At 40.5% G+C, this 20,842-nt stretch overlaps 1 protein-coding gene across 3 annotated transcripts in view; it reads right to left on the bottom strand.

Annotated features, from left to right (window-relative positions):
* MARK1 (microtubule affinity regulating kinase 1) overlaps window positions 1-20,842 on the bottom strand; it is a 108,248-nt gene that overhangs the window by 20,608 nt on the left and 66,798 nt on the right. For all 3 annotated transcript variants that reach the window (XM_075204279.1, XM_075204277.1, XM_075204278.1), the window contains exons 4-8: window positions 15,497-15,545; window positions 13,834-13,899; window positions 8,055-8,125; window positions 1,510-1,566; window positions 269-505 (exon numbers count right to left, since the gene is read on the bottom strand). In XM_075204279.1, coding sequence (XP_075060380.1) covers window positions 269-505; window positions 1,510-1,566; window positions 8,055-8,125; window positions 13,834-13,899; window positions 15,497-15,545 — 480 coding nt within the window. The remainder of the gene's footprint in view (window positions 1-268; window positions 506-1,509; window positions 1,567-8,054; window positions 8,126-13,833; window positions 13,900-15,496; window positions 15,546-20,842) is intronic.

Here is a 20,842-nt window from a genome sequence, read left to right as displayed (position 1 = left end):
TTACTGAGGGCCCTAGGTGTCCCCCGCCACCATTACTATTACGCATAAATAGATAAAATAGACATTATACCTTATAAAAATAAAACCAGGAAAAACATTTCATTAAATATGTCATCTGACGCACACATTTGTGTTGGGGACTAGAACACAATTCCAGACATTTTCCTACACTACTCTATCGTAAATCGGCAGAAATGTTACCAACGTCAGTGTTCAGGCTTTGAGGTAAGTGTTATCATAGTCCGCGTTTTCTCCACACTTCACATACCTTTAAATTTTGTCCATCGAAGGGCAACGACCCGCTGACTAAGGTGTAAAGGATGACTCCGAGGCTCCAGACGTCCACCTCTGGACCATCGTACTTCTTCCCCTGAAAGAGCTCCGGCGCTGCGTACGGCGGGCTACCACAAAACGTATCCAGCTTGTTACCGATGGTAAACTCGTTACTGAATCCAAAATCTGCTATTTTAATATTCATGTCGGCATCCAAAAGAAGGTTTTCCGCCTGTTTCAATAACAGAGGATGTTAGGAATTAGTTCTTTAACAATCAAGTCATGTTCTTCAGTTTAAACCGACTAATTGCGGGTCTGACCGGCAGAATGACTTCAAAGGACCCCATATTGTGCCGACTATTTGTTTATCTAAGAAAGTCCACAGAGGACATCAGAGCTTCAGAACCAAAGACACCAACTGCTGGGAGGGACTCAGTAGTACAAGGAATGGGGCCGCATTATCCGCTACCTATAAGGCACCTGGGGTATCATAGTGCTGGACAATCGTCTTACAAACATTACAAACATGAGTACAATAAATATAATGACACATACAGATAATAACGGTGACATAATAAGCGTAATAACGCCTCCATGGATGGTCATGCACCAGCAATAACAGTATGAGGTAGCTGAGGATTCAGCTTAAGACAACAAGATAGTAAGAGTGGCCCTTTAAGTGAAAGCGTCCTGCAATCTGATAAAGCATCAGTAGGGAGCGCTGCTGAGCTATTTTGCAACACAACGTATACACAGCTCCAGTACTGGGAGACAAGTCACTGGAACAGTCAATGTAAACAGGAACAAATAGTTGATATATGTCATATTGCCTTAGAATACATTCATCACTGATCAAAATGGCCAAGTGGTTAGCACTTCTGCCTTACTGCACTGAGGTCATGAGTTCAATTCCCGACCATGGCCTTATCTGTGAGGAGTTTGTATATTCTCCCCGTATTTGCGTGGGTTTCCTCCGGGTGCTCCGGTTTCCTCCCACACTCCAAAAACATACTAGTAGGTTAATTGGCTGCTTACCAATTGATTCTAGTCTGTCTGTGTGTGTGTGTGTGTGTATGTTAGGGAATTTAGACTGTAAGCCCCAATGTGGCAGGGACTGATGTGAGCGAGTTCTCTGTACAGCGCTGGGGAATTAGTGGCGCTATATAAATAAATGATGATGATGATAATGATGATGGTGAGCAAGAAAAAGAATAACCACATCAAAAGGGATATTACCTTCAAATCTCGATGCACAATACATTTCTGATGACAATACTGCACCGCAGATACGATCTACACAGAAGAAAAAGAAAAGTTATAGTAATTGTAAGACCAGCACTTATATATCTGACATTACTGCATCAGACTAGGACTTCCTGTCACATCAATAATCAGTGTATGATCTGCTGCTGATGGCTTATTACGGTTTAATAACACTGGGCACATGGTCCTTACAGGCTCAGCTCTAGTTCTGTAGTAAATGGAAACAGGGGTACACCGAGACGACCACACTATTTCAGCAGCCTATTTCATGCACAAAACAAAACTTCATGGGACATGAAAGTGCTGCTTATGCTTATTGTGGGCTGTACCAAGTCTCATCAATTCACTAGACACCAGTGACATCAATGGCTTAGAGCACTTCCCGATAACATAATACTTTAGCTTCAGAATTTTGGGCAGAATTGTTTTTGAATCAACCTAAAAAAAAACAAAAAAAAAACTATTTTTCAGCAATCAAATTTCTAAGCATCCGCCTGCACCTATATAAAACGTACCCAACCATACTCTCTTCCCTGAAACAAATTTCAGCTTTTCCTGTGACATGGTTATTTCACAGAATATATAAATTAGTGCTGGAGAATTGAAAGAACTCCAGTAACAATTTATTATAGGGATTACCTCCTTTACCTAAATTGGCAAAACCTCAGGGGTCACACATGTCCAGGACCCACATAATTACCAGGTAACCCACCCTTTGCCGGAGCTGGAGACTGTGCCTTCTCCAGGGCTCAGCACCCTAGGTTAACTTCATATGAATACAGAGCTGAGTGCAGTGTTTCGATAATGCTGAATGGACAGCTGCCAAGGCTCAATCACCAAACGCTGTATTGGGCTTGTGCATTCATTGAAACTTTTCCAGGCTGTGGACCTCACGGTCCTGCTGATTGTTGGGGGTTGGGGTTCAATCCCTAAATAATAAAAATCTGGAGTTTTTTCAAACCCTGGGATCTCCTCTGATAAATAAGACCATGTATGTACGACATTACAAAAGGCAGCAAGTGCGCCCTCTGTGATCTTATTACACACTTCTAGCAATGCTACTGGAACGTAAGATCGTTATCCAGAGTTTGCAGACAAGTTATAGGAATGTCAACACTCCCAGACATTTTTCTCTTCCAACACGCTGCAAAAAAAACGAGACCGTAAGAGCTTGGAGCCAATCCAAACCATAGTAAATGGAAAGAGATTGTTTGGGCAACAGAACGGCATAATGATCGGTGCAGCCCCCTGTGCTGGATATTTATAGCGTTCAACCCTACTGACTGCTAACAGCTGTGCGCAGCCGGGCTGGGATCTAGAGCAAGGATCTGGCAGTGCAGGAAAATAATCCAGTGGGGGGAGGGATTTTCCATTCATGCTTGGATGCGTTTCCCCACCGGTAACCTCTAGGTTGCCGAGAGCCTGCACCGTGCTGGTGCAACCAAGCTATAAACTGGTACCAGGCACAACCTCACTTTACTGCCTGTGATTATAGATAGAACATTATCAGTTTACTAACCCCTATAAAGTAACAATGAGGAGGAATAATAGAGAATATAGGAGCCTGTCGCAGGTTTCTGAGACTGATTCACCTTTCAAATGTAACAATATTTATATTTACAATCTACACTATGAACTTACTACCGCTGCTGTGCAGGGATTCAGTTAGAAGCCCTGCTGGAGAATCACAGATTTTCCAGTCCACAGAACGACAGTCAGGACTGCCCGTCCCTCTGACGGTACATTGACCAGAGGGGGAGCGGAGAGCAGGGCATTGCTGCTATAGGCCAGGAAGACGGGAGGGCAACAAACACAGTCAGCCAAACATGGGGAAGACTCTTTATGGAGTAAGTATGTATTTCCAGCAGGGCGGGGCTGCTGACTCACTATACAGCAGGGAGACGTTATTATGAAGAGGGGATTTAAAAAAGAAAATGAAGTTACATTTGTGGTGTAGGGCCCTTTTGATGAGTAAACCTAAAATGTAGGTATGCAGGTTTCTTTACATAAGACATGTGTAAATGTTTTTGTAGCTGGTCACGCTCATATCAGAGATAGATGTCATCAAGGGGGAGGCATTTTTCTCTATGCATGCCAAACTTCCTGTCAGCAAGATCTTCGCTGGCAACTGGTAACAGAAGTCAGTAGCTTGTAATAAGGTTGGAGCTATAATGTAAAATCACAGAGCGCTGAGGTAACTTTTAAACATCCTTATGTTATAAAGTAGGAAGTGTATTATTCCCTATAATGAATGAGTAATGGTTTTTGACAAACACTTTAGTAATTTGATTAAGTTATAATTTGATATGTTTAGAATAATTATGTATTTTATGTAGATTTTAGAAGGTCCAGAAACACCCTTCCCCCCTGCCGTACCGTACGATGGCCTCGGGAGGGTGGGCCGGATATACCCTCCCCCCCTGCCGTACCGTACGATGGCCTCGGGAGGGTGGGACGGAAACATCCTCCCCCCTGCCGTATCGTTTTATTTATAGTCTATGTAATAAATTCTTATCAGATTAATCACTTAACAAATCACAACGAGACCTTATGGGATTAATCTCATGAGAGTAATCGCACAAAAGGAAAACAAAAACCTCCCTGTGATTCTATTTTAATGAGCATTTCCTGCCCAGAATCGCTCATCCTATTAAATCCTACGGAGCAGAATAACTGCCTGGAGTTCATGCGAGGAGATTATACTGTGGCCTTGCCTGGAGGAGATTATAATATTAAAAAAGTACATAGGAAATGATGAGTTGCCCAACAAGTGATCTCAGGTATAAGATTAAACTCTCAAGATCACGTGACTGAAAACTCTCTCCTCAGTGCCCTCAGTCCTCCTGGGTGCAACACCCCTTCCCATGCCGACTCGCGTAGGGACTCTGTACCGTCAGGTGCGTTAGCAACCGTTTGTGCTAATTATTTAGCAAGACTTCAATGAGGGGAAATAATGGACAAGAAGCTACATAACAATGAACTGTTGGCATTGAAAAACAAGGACAAAAAAGTTAAGTACATTTTTAAGTACACTCCACACAGAGGCCAGCATTCCAGTGGTGGTACGTGGGACAGAAGGAAAAAGGAAAACCTGGTGAATATAGCGAATGACAAAAGGCAATTTGGGGCTTTGGACTAATATAATTTGCACATTATAACATACTTACCAACTTTTCCTCGTTGGCTTCAGGAAGATCCTGGGGTAGGTGGGCATGTGGGGGCGGGGCTTGTCAAATATCATAATTTTGGCCACGCCCCAAAATGATCACCACAATTTGGGCAATTACAGCAGGGGGCGGGGCTAAGATGATGCAATATTTGCGTCATTAACCCCACCTCTTATCTATGACGGGGTGAGAACCGGGAGGTTGCCCTGCTCTCCCTCGGTGGCCTGGGAGGTCTCCCAGAAATGTGTGAGTCTCCCGGACATTCCGAGAGAGTAGGGAACTATACGTTAAAGAAAAGCAGGTAATGAATCTCTAGAGACTGAAGTGTCTTTTACATTTCTGTCTCCATTACTGAAGTCATGTTGTCTTACCCGTAAGTCTATGATTAATTCTTGGTCTCCATGAAAATGGCCACCTCTATAGGCATCAATACATGGACATAGGACACAATTTCTGAACTGTGTCATCATGCCACAGATGGCGAAGCCAACCACGTCTTGTACTGGCTCAGCATCACGGAGAATGCCAGACTCTTCCGGGAGTGAGGGAGATCACCCCTATTTCATGGATCCTACCTGACATTCAGGGAGAGTTGGCAAGTATGAAAGAGCGCGGGGGGGGGGGATTTACGTTTATATAGCTGAAAATATATTTTGATGCACATTCTTGGTATTTGGCAAGCACAAAAAATTACACTTTTAAAACCTATAAGTATAACTTTATTTTAAGAGCCAGTAAGACCTGATATAAAGAACATGTATTTGCTATTCTAATGAATAGTAGAGGATTATATTTTGTGGCACCAAAAAGTATTAAATTCACTTATTCACTTGGATACATAGAATAATGAACGTTATATAATTAAATAACTACTGTCAGGGTACGGGAATGTACATATGTAACTTGGATTTTAGGGCAGGCAGTCTTTTAAGAGCCAGGTAAGGGTGCACCCATCCAAATCTATTCAATTTGCCAGGTCAATGGCCATCTTGTTGGAGTTAGTCTAGAGGCCTACTGAACACTGCACATTCCTCCCAACCCGAGCCCAATATATTCAGATTTATTTTACACAGCAATATTCTATCACTGGGTGTTTCACATTCTTGTATATAGTCAGCATATGGGCTGCGATCTACTCTAATCCCTATTCTGAATGACATTTCCATCTGTCCAGAACACACAGAAGCATTGTGAGAGTCCCATTCAGGCGATACTCCTGTGTGAAAGAGGCTTTAGTACTCACAATAATATAATATAATATAATATAGTACATTATCATAAATTACAACATAACGGTGAATGATATTGTACATATGTATTATGTATAATCAGAAATATGATCCTTGGCTAATAACGCAAGAGTGTTTTGTAGCCACGTTTTACTCTAAAGCCTATTTAAAAAACACAGATCAGACAATACTGCAGCATCATCCAGCTGTGTCTGCATCTTCTGTCTACACTGCACTGTGGAGACTGAGAAGTGCAGCAAAGTGACAGACAGAGCAACCTTATAGCTGGATGATGCAGCAAATCTTCTAAACTGTAAGGATTGATCTAATAACATAATGATTGGGGGGGGGGGGGGAATAAAATACATTTGTCTGGTCTAATAAACGGTTGGAAAAACATTTATTCAAGATACATCTGTACTCTGGCCCATTTGTAGGACCATCATGAACATCAGTGAAAGGCTCAACTTCCAAACTTTACAAAACATTCTACCTGACCTGGAAACATTACACTAATAAAATAAAGATATTTGGTCGATAATTGTCTTTTTTTTTTTACTTTAAATAATAATAAAAAGTAAAGCAAAAACTAACTCAATATTGGACATTAATAAATAAACTATCAAAACAAGTGAAATAACTAAAGTGTTTATACCTAATTAAATTTAACCTGTCCTCTTGGTGAAAACAAAGGCATGGTTACATCACACATTTAAAGAAACAATTCCACATTTTTTCTTCTTTAAATAGCAAGTTAAGTATTTTAAGCATGCGCCATTTCTTCACTCTCCTCCTACAAATCATTATTTACTTTTCAGGAGCTCTCTGTTTAGCAAAAACAAAAATGGTTGCAGACACAGACAGTCTGCACCACAGACACAGGCTCTCAACATGTCATGTGATAGCAGAGGGGGAGAAGGAGCCTCTCTGTTGACTACATCATGTGCCTGTGGTTGCCATGGTAGTCCAGAATTAATCATTTACAACAGCCTGAAGGAAAAAAAACAAGGGGAAATAGTAAATCCCATATTCTTCATATAGCCTGCCACAGTGATTTATACTAAACAAAAAAAAAACACTCATGAATTTTTCAAGGGTTTGTGGGTTGATGTACTTTCAGAAAGGATAGTTTAGCATTTCAACACGGAGGTGTTTGATCGATATCAATCAGCATCCTTTATTCCACTGGCTACGAGCCGTGGCACGGTTTTGTGTTATTTTTTTCTGCTTTTTGGGATAGGAGGGGGAGAAAATATTGCAACACCATTTACTCTTCAATAAAGCAGCTTGAAAAAAAAACAGGTTAATGGTGAACTATATATTTACCGCAATGTTTCGTATATATGAAAAGAACACTTTAATTTTGTGTGTAATTGTACTTTCAATGTGCAAAATGGCCATTGACCGTGCCAAATATTCATGTCGACATAGGAAAGGCTGTCCAACTGGTGGCCTGCGGCCCGGATGTGGCTCTCAAATTTACAGAAAACATGTATGCATGCCATTATGACATTTTCTAATAGTATCTAGCCTGTCGGCATGTAATTATAACATATGTAGGCCCCTTTATGCAAATTTTTGAAAGACTATAAGAAAAGTTGAAAGACTGAGGCCCATCTCTTGGGGAGTAACATTGAGGAAGCAACGAGGCCTCATGGAGTCCAAGGTTTAAATTTACTAAAACCTCTAAAATGAAAAAGAACAGGTGTTGCCTGAAACAACCAATCAGATTATAGCTATCATTTTCTAGAATGTACTAAATAAACAATAGCTAGAATCTGATTGGCTGCTCTGGACGACACCTCAACTTTTCCGTTTTAGTAAATCTACTCCAGAGTCTGCTTTCCCCTCGTCACTGGAGAAAGGAAGCTGGTCCGGTGTGGTAACCAGCCAAGGAAACAAACCGCTCATCAGCAGCTATTAACACGGGCCTAAAAATAGCTCAGCCTTCAGAATATCACCATAAGCCCCCAGCTCGTATTACGCAGGACGTCATATTACAGGCTCCACACAGGAATCAGTGCGCGGTGAGCAGAGGTTAATAAAGACCAGACCACCAGGAAACCGTCCATCCAACAAGACGTCAGACAGACTAAAAATAGTCATTTATTTCCTCCTTTACCTGCCTAAATTTCGCCCGGGCCTCCTTCTCCTTCATCCTCCCATGGGCCACTAGATAATCAAACACTTCGCCTGCAAGAAATAAACACATTTATTACACACAGGTCATGACTGGACACCTGCAGTGAAAGATTTGTCAAATCATTTGTATCCCTAGATAAGAAATGATTTATCAAAGTTACCTCCTGATATTGCAGCATCCTTAACTCCTCCACTGCCGCTGCAACCAATCACCGTAACAAAACATTTCTCAATGGATTTACTGTAGTAGTACTTACAAGTTATGTAGTTATATATCTATATATATATGTATATATCTATCTATATATATATATATATATATATATATATCTATCTATATCTATATCTATATACATATATAGAGATATATATATATATATATATATATATATATATATATATATATATATATATATATATATATATATATATATATATATATATATATATATATATATATTACTCCCCTCACCCACCTGAAAAGTGGCATCTAACATTTACAAAGCACCAATATTTTATGCAACAATGAATAGTTTGTTAAAACTTTCAGGTGACCGTAACAACCAAGACAAAAGGGTGAAAGACAGCACTGGTCACAAGAGCTTGCAATCTAAATTGAAAAAAAAGGAACAAGTGAATCACAAGGTGTGTGGGTGTTTAGAGGAGTAAATATAAGCTTCTCTGAAGGGGAATTTTAGGAATTAAATATTATTTGATGGTTAAAGACATAAAAAAAGTAATAATAATAGAATAGGACCTGTCACCCACACAAACTGGAGGCAGCCATTTTGTGTACTCAGAGAATGTAGCTTATCAGTTCATTAGGAGCTAGAGCCATCACTAAATAGGTACTTTCAGTGGTCATAATAATTAAACATTCCTGTAAAACACATTTTGCAGAACAAGTATACCGCCATTTTCCATGAGCATATGTCCACTAGGGGGCAGTGTCCTTTTGGTGTCGATATTTGCCTTGTACTATGTAAGGTAGGCAGGCTGCCAGCTCTCACTCACCCACAAGTCAGCCCTGGCAAGTGCCTGCAGCCTGGAATTTTTAGGGACAGGATGCCGTGGTTTTGTGGTTGTTGTATGTAATCATAGTAAAAAAATAAAGTACATTAACAGTGTTTATTTTTTAATACCTCTTGAGTAAAACATAAATGAATAAGTTATTTAGTACATAGAAACTCATTGTCTTTGCATATTTGCACTTATAAACACTATAATATGCCTTTAAAGGGGTTGGAACCATTAGAACACCCTTATTTGCAAAAGCACCCCCTCAGTATAGCACAGGCCTGGCAAACCTGTGGCTCTCCAGGTGTAGGGAAACTACAAGCCCCAGCATGCTTTGCCAGTAGATAGCCAGCTAATAGCTGGCAGGGAATGCTGGGAGTTGTAGTTTCACAAACACCTGGAGAGTCACAGGTTTGTACATATTATGAAAGGAAAAGCATTATGTTTGTTCTGTCTTTCCCATATTGATATATATTGGGGGAAATGCTAAATGACCATTATCTTTTTATTTCAGATATCATCAGATTACAGCAGCTGATCAGTGAGATCGCGTTTTGGGTCGAGACAAAAAAACAAAAAAAACCTGACGCGTTTCTTGATGACATAATACCATGATGAATCATTAAACTGGTAACCGGTTGAGATTTCCCAGGCTGAACGCTCTTCTCTCCCAGCAATGCTTAATAAGCTGCAGCCGTATGTAACCAAATGTACTGGGGAATGCTGATGCAGCTGTAATTTAATAAGGGATGAATTGATTGACTTGGAATTCAACTGCTGGCCGGTTACGCAGCTGGATGAGGCCCTTGCCAAAGCAGTCATTAAAAGTATATACGTACAATTAGGTTAACGCAGAGATGCCTTCACTTCTCTCAGATCACAGATTTTCATAGTGTTATTTGCATTTTATTTCCATCCGGCAGGATGTGGAGATTACCGTACTGCATGCCTTTATTATATCATTTCTGACAGTCCAAGTAATATAATACTGACCCATAACAGTCCTGATTTTGGCTGCAGTCTCGATTTCGCAGCTGAAAAAGCTTTGCGGACCTTCACAATTTGGAGGTGCCGTGGGTGAGCGCAATGGGAGGGGCCTAAACCGTACCAGTTTCCAAATCAAGAATGTTGAGAGGTACAGAGTGATCTAAGCAGTAGCATGGTGGGATCTAGCAAAACACAGAGGGGCGACAAAAATGATGACACATTATATTGTGCCCATTGCTTTACACAAGCAGAGGCAGCCATCTTGTGGGTTGAACCAATAACCCTGGGAAACTTTATACGACTTCACTAGGGGCTTCAGGCCTCAATTTCCTAGTGAAATGACAGGCTGCTTTCTCAGGAATATTTACAAACTATAAATAAAGTATCTCATTAGTTCACTTCTCAAGGCAAGTTGCAGTCATGGATTCAGCCCACAAATGGGCAACGTCCGCTGTGAGGAAAATACTGTATTTCAGTTTTCTCTAAAACGTTTAACTTAACATAAAAGGCATCAATCATTTTGCTCCTTACAAGTCAACATATCTTTGTTTACAGGACTGTGAGACGGCATACCGCTGAGGGTTGAGTCACAGAGGTCGTCAAAATTTTCCGGATCGGAAAACCCGATTTCCTGTCACACCAGGAGCGTCTTGTGGCGTTTCAGTAGCAAAAAAGCCAGATGCAGCGCTCCACCTCCGTCTGTGGAGCTGAATAAGTGTAAATGCATCCATGAAAAGGCAAGGGATTCTGGGACGAGGCAGGACGTCAAGTACATGTAAAATACATGAGGTATTCCAGCTCTCCTCACCAGCTTCCTTGGTGCATTAACACATGCAGGGAGCAAGCAGAGAACACGCTGGTGCGGTACTACATATATAACATGCAGACCTGCAGGTGTATTTTTCAGGTAGCACAATTCAAGTTTACCCGTCGCCTGCTAATGCTGGAGGCAGCCATTTTGTGTGCGGAAGCAATATTTATGAGAATGTAGCCTATCAATTTGCAAGGAAAAAGTGACATCATTAAGGCAATATGCCTCATGCCTCAGAGATGTCTATACATCTAAGTGAGTTGATAGTCTGAATATTGGTTCAGGCTACAAAATGGCGGCCGTCAGTGTGTGCAGACGATAAATAGATATCAGCGATCAGTGACAGACTTGTATAACAAATAAACACTGGATACAAGCAAGGGTGACTTTGACCCCTGACATATGACTTATCTTGAGCAAACAGACCGATTACAGTATTCTTTATCAAGAAATTGTGACTGTGGCTGCTGTAATCTTAGAAAACGACCTGTATATTACAACATTATGGAAGCTAATCCGAGCCTACCTCTTAGCCACACAGTCCTTTGTTGAATCACTGCTGATCAGCCTCACTTACTACATTTGCATTGATCTAGACAAAATTAAATTCAAACCACAGGGCCAGGTTGGCAAATTATATCACACGAGGAGAATATCTCCTTCCTGACTCCAGTGAGTAAGTGTCTGTCTGCGTCAATACTGAATTTAACCTGCTCAAAGCACCCCTGTCAGCGGAATTACGGAACATTTTGCTTCCTCGTAGGCACACATAATTATAACGCAATCATGAATCAGAGCTTAGTAGTAAAAACTGTGCAGTAGATTTGATATCCATTTATTTGTGTAAATTAACAAAATTGCCCCAACTCCAATTAGCTAGGCCCTCTCCAATTACAGCACGTTAACCTACTCTCAATGATAGGGATTTGATCAGTGACGGCCAACCTTGTCTTCTTTGAGGACAGTATGTGCAGAGAATAAGATCAGGAGCAGCCAGCTGGGGGCCACAAATGAAGGCATGACAGCCGCCTGCTGATACCACTGGCTTGGAAAGTACACACAATATAAAGCTGTTGAGAGGAGGTAGGGGAGGAATTTCAGAAGCATATATCAGGTCCGATGCACAGAAACATATTATTTTAATTGGTTTCACGCATGCATTTAAAATTTTGCCTATAGTGTTCCTGCATAGTCTCTCATGGCAAGAAACCATTTACGTTCTTATTAATCAGGTTACATTTTAGGCTTAAAGCTTCATTAAGAACTATGCATCTTTTTTCTTGAGTGTAAAGATGAAGTCATATCTTTGCAATGTATGACTGTATATAGCTTCTAGCGTCACAAATAATTCATTTGTCATGAGCGCTGCAGGTATGGAGAACAGTCAGTGGTCTGTTAGCCCCCCTAAGGGCACACACAGCAGACAGTCATCAGAAACACTTTACAACCACAAGAGACGGGAAGTTGCGCAACAGTTAAAGCTGCCAGGGGCTATAAATAATGCCCCCTCGACAACATGGATGTGATCTTACATGTGTACTGAGACATGCAACAACAGAATACAAGTATTTAGTCTCATTTAGCGGAATCCCTATCTGTCAGCAGATTTGAACCACACACTTTAAAGCGCACAATGGAGGCAGCCATTTTGTTCATGCACAGTACTTTCTCTGAGAGAATCACATAGGGTGAAATGTCCTCTTTTTGTGATGCTGACACTGTATTGATTTTTCATGTGTATTAAGAAACTTGAAAACAGTGAATTGAATAGGCCCCTCAATGTTTAATCATTTCTATCATTTTTTTTCAGGTTGGGAGTGTTCTATTAAAGTCATGAGGTGTTGCCCATAGCAACCAATCAGATTCTAGCTCTCATTCTCTAGAATGCACTATATAAATGGTAGCTATAATCTGATTGGTTGTTATGGGCAACACCTTTGCTTTTCCTTTATAGAAGCTCTGATAAATCTAATCCTTCGGCATTTCATTATATTGTATCTGCAGAGTTAGTAAAATAAAGTCTTGTAATAAGTGGAAATATTCAGATCAATAAGAATCTTTGTATCTATGTGCATAACTTTCATTTATGTATATAATGACTTCAGACCAAGTGAAAGGATTATAAATGATACATACATATCAGTGACTGACCCTATTGCGAGAAGCCTCATTCTTTCTTACCATCTGATGACCTAACACGTGTGCAGATATGGTACAAGGCAAATCGGCTACGCCAATTCTGGTCTGTTGGCCGATGTGAGTAATCGTTCAGGATAAGATCCACACAATCAAGCGTTAGACACGATCATAGGCAAACCGAGGGGGGGATTCCTAGTGCCTGGAAATCCCCCTCCAAGCCTGAGGCACTGTATGATTGATGCGGCTGGACCCTGCTCCCGCTTCACACGGCTCTGCTTGAAAAGGGAGAGCTGCGTGCACCTAACAGTAGTGCACGCAGCATTGCCCATGTATATTATAGGGATAGGAAAAGTTGGAGAGCAGCCAAGCACTGTCTAAAATTATAGCCACGCCCCCATGCATGCTGGTCACGCCCACTGGCGGCGTGGTGTGGAAACCCCCCTCTACAAATCCTGCGTTTGTCTCTGATGATAGCGGGTAAGCTACCATCTGACTGGCAGAATTTATTATCAGGGCAAACTGATGGATCAATAACAGAGAAGATAACGTGATACAGCAACCTGGAATCGAAACGTTTCACGGGGATCAGGCCGGACACCAGTTATTTCAAAACATCTGCCGGCTGGAATTACAAAATTATAGGCAACACAAACACTGCAAACTATACAAAAGTTACACTTATACACCAGTATAAAATGATTGGTAAACACACTAAAGCAAAAACGTTCAGGCAACACAGACATATGAGGTTTGTTCTAATATATCTTATACATGTAACATGCACACGCATGGAGAACATACATACCTCCGCTAGCATACTCCATTATCAAGTACAAGGTCTTCTCGGTTTCTATGACTTCAAAAAGTTTTACTGAAAGAATGAAGGAGAAAAAGTTACTTCTACGAGTTACAATAACCTGTGATTCCTTGTATGCTCTCACTGTAGTCCGGATGTTGTCCTGTATATAAGAGACATGTAAGAATGTTGAGGATACCATGGCTTTTATATTAGAAGAAGAATATCCTCCCGGCTAAACATACAGTTTTGGGCAAACATCACCAAGATAAAATAAAATACAAAGTTCTATTTATCAGTCAGCGTTACTGAACAATCCCACCAGCAATCTACTATAGGGATATATTAGTTGAGGTGAGAATGGGCTACGAAAACTAGAGCTTAAGTCAGTGTTGGCTAACCTGTGACACTCCTGGTGTTGTGAAACTACAAGTCCCAGCATGCTTTGCCAAAATATAGCAGCTTATTGCTGGAAGAGTATGCTGGGACTTGTAGTTCACAACACCTGGAGTGTCACAGGTTAGCAATCACTGGCTTAAGTCCTACAAGACCATTCTAAGGATATTAATCCCATTTTTATGGCAATTGGGTCAAATTAAGGTAGAAATTATTGGCTAAAGAACTCATGAATCAGCACTGGAGAGGGAAATTATTAATATAATAATTATATAAGTTATTCCATTCTCATCAATTTCAGGTAAACTCCATCTATTATTAATAATGATGCAGAGCAAAACCAGCCAAAGTATAAAAGTCACATTAGGCCAATTCTGTTGTTCCACTTTGGGCCAACAAGACAATTACAACAGCATTGACTGCGATACAATAGTGTTTGTCCCACATAAGTGACATCTGTGGACTGCTGTCCTGCCCTGTACCCCTGTACCCAACCAGTACATGAAGGCAGTCAAGTCATACATTGGATGGATGTTATACATTTTACTTATTATTGTGCAGCCCTTTGCAATAGAACAAGGCTATCTAGTGAAATGGTTACGCTGTAAAATAAAGACATAAATAGTAAATGTGTAATACAGAAATATGAAATGTCTTTCTCTTCAGGTAACGTCAGGCAGTGTTCAATAGACATATACGTATACATTATATATATATATATATATATATATATATATATATATATATATATATATATAATATATAATATATAAATGCCTAGTGGCGTGTGTTAGTCAGTCTGTCTGTGTGTGTAAAAAATAAAACCAAGCTGCAGCGCCACCTGCTGGGCGGACTTATACACTGACCTACTAAATTCTTAGTGTGTGTGGGAAAAAAAATTCAGAAAGGGCTGAAATTTGGTATACTAAGATGTTTTTAATTTGTTAATTTAATTTGTTAATTGTTAAAAGTGTTTATAAAGATTTAAAAAATATATATATATTTCTTGAAGGAGAAGTGACAGTGGGGAGTGGTTGGTGGTTGCCGGGGGTGACAGTTGGGAGTGGTTGGTGGTTGCCGGGGGTGACAGTGGGGAGTGGTTGGTGGTTGAGGCCTGGGCTATGGCCCAAATGCATGACAAGAACCTTTTTAACACCTTAAGTAGCTTGATTTGACTAGAATGCATGAGTATCATGCACGGGTTAACTTGTGTATGTATATATATATATATATATATATATATATATATATATATTATAATGACAAGAACTCTTACCAATATTCGGGTGATTTAAGATCTTCATTATTCGGACTTCTCGAAACAACTGTTAATAAAGGAGAAAATGATAAAGTTCAGCTTAGGATAATATTTCCTACTTGTCCGTTGCAAGATCAGAGTTCAATACACAACAGGTCATAGAAGAACACATGATATAACCAGCAGAACGTCACCTTGGCCATGTTCACACGTCAGACCGTTTAACGAGCTTGATGTATTGAATAGGATGAAACAATAACATAGCTGTCCACACACAGGTCAATGTGGCCAATCACAGAGCAGCTCTGTCAGAGTTAGTCATAGACACACATATATACAGCTATGTGGCCTAATGTAAAACATCCAGCCATACGGCGATCAGAACAGACCACATTATAATGGTCGGGCAATGATCTGAACATGGTAATCGCTCAACTGAATTTGCAATCTGTGCCGATCAGAAGCTCAAATTCATATGTTGGTAAAGAGACTTTTGAGCCCAAACATGGAGTCACTAACATACGATTAGGTGGTATCCCTATAAATGTTACAAGACACATGTTAACATGCACTAATATAAGCTTAGGTGATATCCTTGTAAATGTTACAAGTCACATGTTAACATGCTCTAACATAAGCTTATGTGATTTTCTTATACATGTTACAAATTGTATAATACATTTGTGGATAGCCAAACACATTTTTTTCCCAATATGCTACAAAACGAAAGCCCAGTTTGTCCTATGTAAAGACAAATAAACAATACAACAAAAAGTTAAAAAATTTCTAGAGAAATGTGAAAACTGCTCTGTTCAAATGAGGCAACATCTGGTCATCAAGAGGTTAAAGACACAATTTAACAAGTCTGAAAACAAACATAATAAAACTTTGATCTGTGACTCACAAGAAGAAAGTACTAATCTTGAGATCACTTAATCTTTGTTTTTCTTCCATTAGTACTGCACAATAACTTGTGACTGAATATACAGTGTTCTGTTGCTAGTGTCTGTTTGGGGTCTGTACAACATAAAGCTGAATCCAATCATATAATAGATCTGACTACACCGGGAACGGCAGACTACAATGTTTGCTTCGGGAAAGAAATATTTACGGCTTATATTTAAAACCGATTTCAAATAGAGCCACACATCTAACGACGTCCTGTGTAACGCACGAGAACACATCACAAATACGTTTCTGGCTGTTTTGTTCTTTTATGCAAAGATACCCGCACATGGACACTTCAAACTTGGTTACATAAACACCACTACAACTATTATAACAGGCACTTACACCACATTAACACCCAAGAAATGAAGACTGGCAGGGCAGAAGTCAAGGCATTGTATTTGCTAATACCATGCAGAACACAGTACAACCCTAATCCAGAGGGATCATCATGGTTGCTCCCGAAAGTCGACACCGATGGAACAGATATACATTACCCAATATATACCAAGGTTGGCTGGGCACACTTGGATTTGTAGTTTCAAACCCTCTGGTTGCTACTGGGAGGCTAAAAGTAGTCAAGTACTCCCTTGTATAATACACAAGTGATCACGGTGGCTCAGTGGTTAGCACTTCTGCCTTACAGCACTGGGACCATGGCCTTATCTGTGTGGAGTTTGTATGTTCTCCCCATGTTTGCGTGGGTTTCCTCCGGGTGCTCCGGTTTCCTCCCAAACTCCCACACACCAAAAGTACAAATTGACCATAGTCTCTCTCTCTCTCTCTCTGTCTGTCTGTGTGCGTTAGGGAATTTAGACTGTAAGCCCCTATGGGGCAGGGACTGATGTGAGTGAGTTCTCTGTACAGCGCTGCGGAATCAGCGGCGCTATATAAATGAATGGTAATAATAATAAACAGTGAGTGCTAATGTCATTGCTTATAATCAGTGAGTCCTGACCTGTATAAAAGCTTCTTCACACTTTTATATGGACAAAGGACTCCTCATATCCCAATAACTTACAGTATGAAACACATTATCCTATTTATAAAGAATCTTTGTCATAGTCCGAAGAGACTGAACGAACTCTTTTATTTTTGGGTTTAATTCCATTTAAATACCGCCAGACACGTATAATAGTTTGAGAGCGGCGGTAATAGGGCGCATGAGACCAAGACATCACATCCATCTTCTTCACCAGAATCCTTTCAAGTACAGTGAATTCGGGAGCTGTGATTTGCTGCGTGACTTCTCCATATGTCTCCCAGAGCCAGGACTATGACAGCCCATAAAACGGCTGTCTAGCTGGACATTTATCAGCAGAGGCAGAGTTCTAGGAAAGGCCTCACAGTACTGTGTATATAAGACCTCTTCACATGGAACCGCGCAAGTTATTAACTTTTATAGCTCAGCTAATCATTTCTTCTCTAATGAGAGTGGGAGAAGGGACAAAGGCAGCCATAAAACTCTACTTCCAGAGAAAGGAGAAGAATAGGTGTATATTTAAAATGTACTCAGCATTAACCTGTTCTTTACCAGTCAACGCACTGAAAGGCGACAGACGGAGGAGTAGAACCTGGAGAAGTCTCTAGATATACTTATTATTTGTAAAGATAAAAATTCTAAGGCTCTTACTTTATCAATTACAAATAAAAACAAACAAACAGACGATTACATAAGTATTCATCACTTTAGGTCAAATACAACCTAAGTAAGTCCTCAAGCAACTAGTTGTCTCCAGAGGTCATATAAGTGACAGATAAAGTGTCGCAAGTGATTTCAAAATGAGTACACCTGTCTGAGAGGTCCCGCAGTTGGTTTAGTGCATTTCCAAAGAGAAGCTTCATCGTGAAGATCAAAGATTATTTAATGTCCAAGAAAAGGTTACTGAAAAGCACCAGGGCAAGGATATAAGAAGATTTACAAAACTTCCAATATCACTAGGGGCACAGCCAAGTTCATCATAAAGAAATGGAGAGAATATGGTGGGGACATAATGCTATGAGGATGGTTATTTGCTTCCAGGGGGTATATTTACTAAAGTGCGGGTTTGAAAAAGTGGAGATGTTGCCTATAGCAACCAATCAGATTCTTTGTAGAATGCACTAAATGATAGTTAGAATCTGATTAGTTGCTATAGGCAACATCTCCACTTTTTCAAACCCGCAGTTTAGTAAATATAGCCCCAGGTCTAAAGAACTTGTCAAAATAGAGGGTACAGTTGAGGGTCACAAAATATAATGTAGACAAATCTTGAAGGAAAACCTACATGCAGTCGGCACTCGAGAGAAGTTTTATATTCCAGCAGGACAAAGCCACAAAGTAAACAGCAACATCCACATTGGAATGACTTAAATACAAATGTAAGTAAATAAAATTGGTGCCGATTTAATGCTCAGACTTTTATCCCATTGGGAATCTGGAGCGATTTGGAAGTTTCTATTCACCAACTTTCCCCATCCAACCGGATGGTGTTCGGGTTATATTGCACAGACCAATACGGTGAAATTGCAGTGTCCGATGTACAAAGCGAGTAGAGACCCTTCTACCAGGTATTAAAACTAAGGTAGGCAAATACCTATGTAATGTGTTAATGCCTGTTTTGATATTTGTAATTAAGCTTACGGTTGTTTTGGTTTTCATTTCACGGTCCTGATCTTGTCCCAGACCACAGACATGAAAGGGAGCAGAGTGGATGAGAAAGTAGGTGGAGTTTTGCCACAAATTGGGCCTTTGTGGGAGGAGTTTGGGTGGATTGGGGCCGGACCATGTCCAGAAGTTCGGCCAAGAGACAGAAGCACAGAAAACCCAGAGAGATAGAGAGATGAATAAGAGAGACATTAGAGCGACAGAAGACTGTATGAATCTGAGAAGTTCACGATGCCTGGTTCCTATATAACAGTGCGGGAGACCTGTGGAACTACAGATCCCAGGAGAGCCAAGAGCTGAAGAAAGCCTGGGATGCCAGAGAGGAAGTGAGTGCTGACTGCACTATAATCACCATATGGATGTAATCGTCCTACTAGTAGGAGGAGAGGCATCTATATCTATTATTAATACAACCACTGAGCTATGAGCAGGAAGTAGAGAGGAGGAGGAGTGTAAAGAAAACACAGGAAACATTGTATTTATTGAAGTAAATCTCTGCATTGACAACCATATCCATGGTGCAGTTGTCGAGGCTCCTCCTTCTCTTAGTGCGCTGCCAATTGGCAAAGACAATTATAATGCAGCAGAAAAGGGGGAGTGCCGACAACTGCACAGTGGGTGTGGCTGACAAGTCTGCAGCAATAAGCAAATCCCTTTCATTTCAGTCTATTTGCTCAGCAATAAATCCCTTTAAATGTTGACAGCTAAATTTGCAAACTGCCAAGTCCATTTACAAGGACAGATGAACAGAAGAGGATGACCCGCGGCCGGAGCCAGTACTGGCCGTGTGTTGTAATATAATGATCTCATTCCCACAAGAAGCCCCGGGGATCCAGTATCCTGTCAATGGGAAGAGCACTGACGGACTAACAATATTTCTTTCAGATTATCTTCACCATAACGGTCATGAGATCTAAAACGCTTTCTCCCCCCTACCCCTAGACAAGACAGTCTTAATGAGATTACAAATTGATTATTAGAACACACACATACACATATATATATATATATATATATATATATATATATATATATATATATATATATATATATATATATATATATATATATATATATTTTTTTTTTATTTTTTTTTCTATATATGGACCAAGCACCAATGGTAAGAGACATGTGTGCAGTCACATTTAAATAATAAATGGACGATTTCTCTACTTTCTGTATCCACCATCTTAAAAATCGCCCCCAACTCTCCAGCACCTTACAGTGGTTAAGAGTGGGCAGTACGGTGGCTCAGTGGTTAGCACTTCTGCCTCACAGCACTGGGGTCATGAGTTCAGTTCCAGACCATGGCCTTATCTGTGTGGAGTTTGTATGTTCTCCCCGTGTTTGTGTGGGTTTCCTCCGGGTGCTCCAGTTTCCTCCCACACTCCAAAAACATACTGGTAGGTCAATTGGCTGCTATCAAAAATGGACCCTAGTCTGTCTCTCTGTGTCTATATTAGGGAATTTAGACTGTAAGCCCCAATGGTGCAGGGACTGATGTGAGTGAGTTCTCTGTACAGCGCTGTGGAATTAGTGGCGCTATATAAATAGCTGATGATGATTACGCAATTTGCGGTGAGTCGTGTCATTTTGGCCCCACCCCCCGTCATTTGCTAATTGACCTCCCCCATCGAAACTCCCGGAGGGGAGGGAAGGGGTAAATTTGGCAACTATGCTGTTAAGAGAAAATATTTAATAAAGTGAAGTGCAAAATGTCCATAAGCTCTTTAGGCTACCCCTCCTTTCTGGACTCAGCTGCGCCCCAA

This window comes from Mixophyes fleayi, chromosome 3, assembly GCF_038048845.1.
Source record: "Mixophyes fleayi isolate aMixFle1 chromosome 3, aMixFle1.hap1, whole genome shotgun sequence".
Classification (NCBI taxonomy): Eukaryota; Metazoa; Chordata; class Amphibia; order Anura; family Limnodynastidae; genus Mixophyes; species Mixophyes fleayi.
This window is presented reverse-complemented; position numbering and strand designations above follow the sequence as displayed.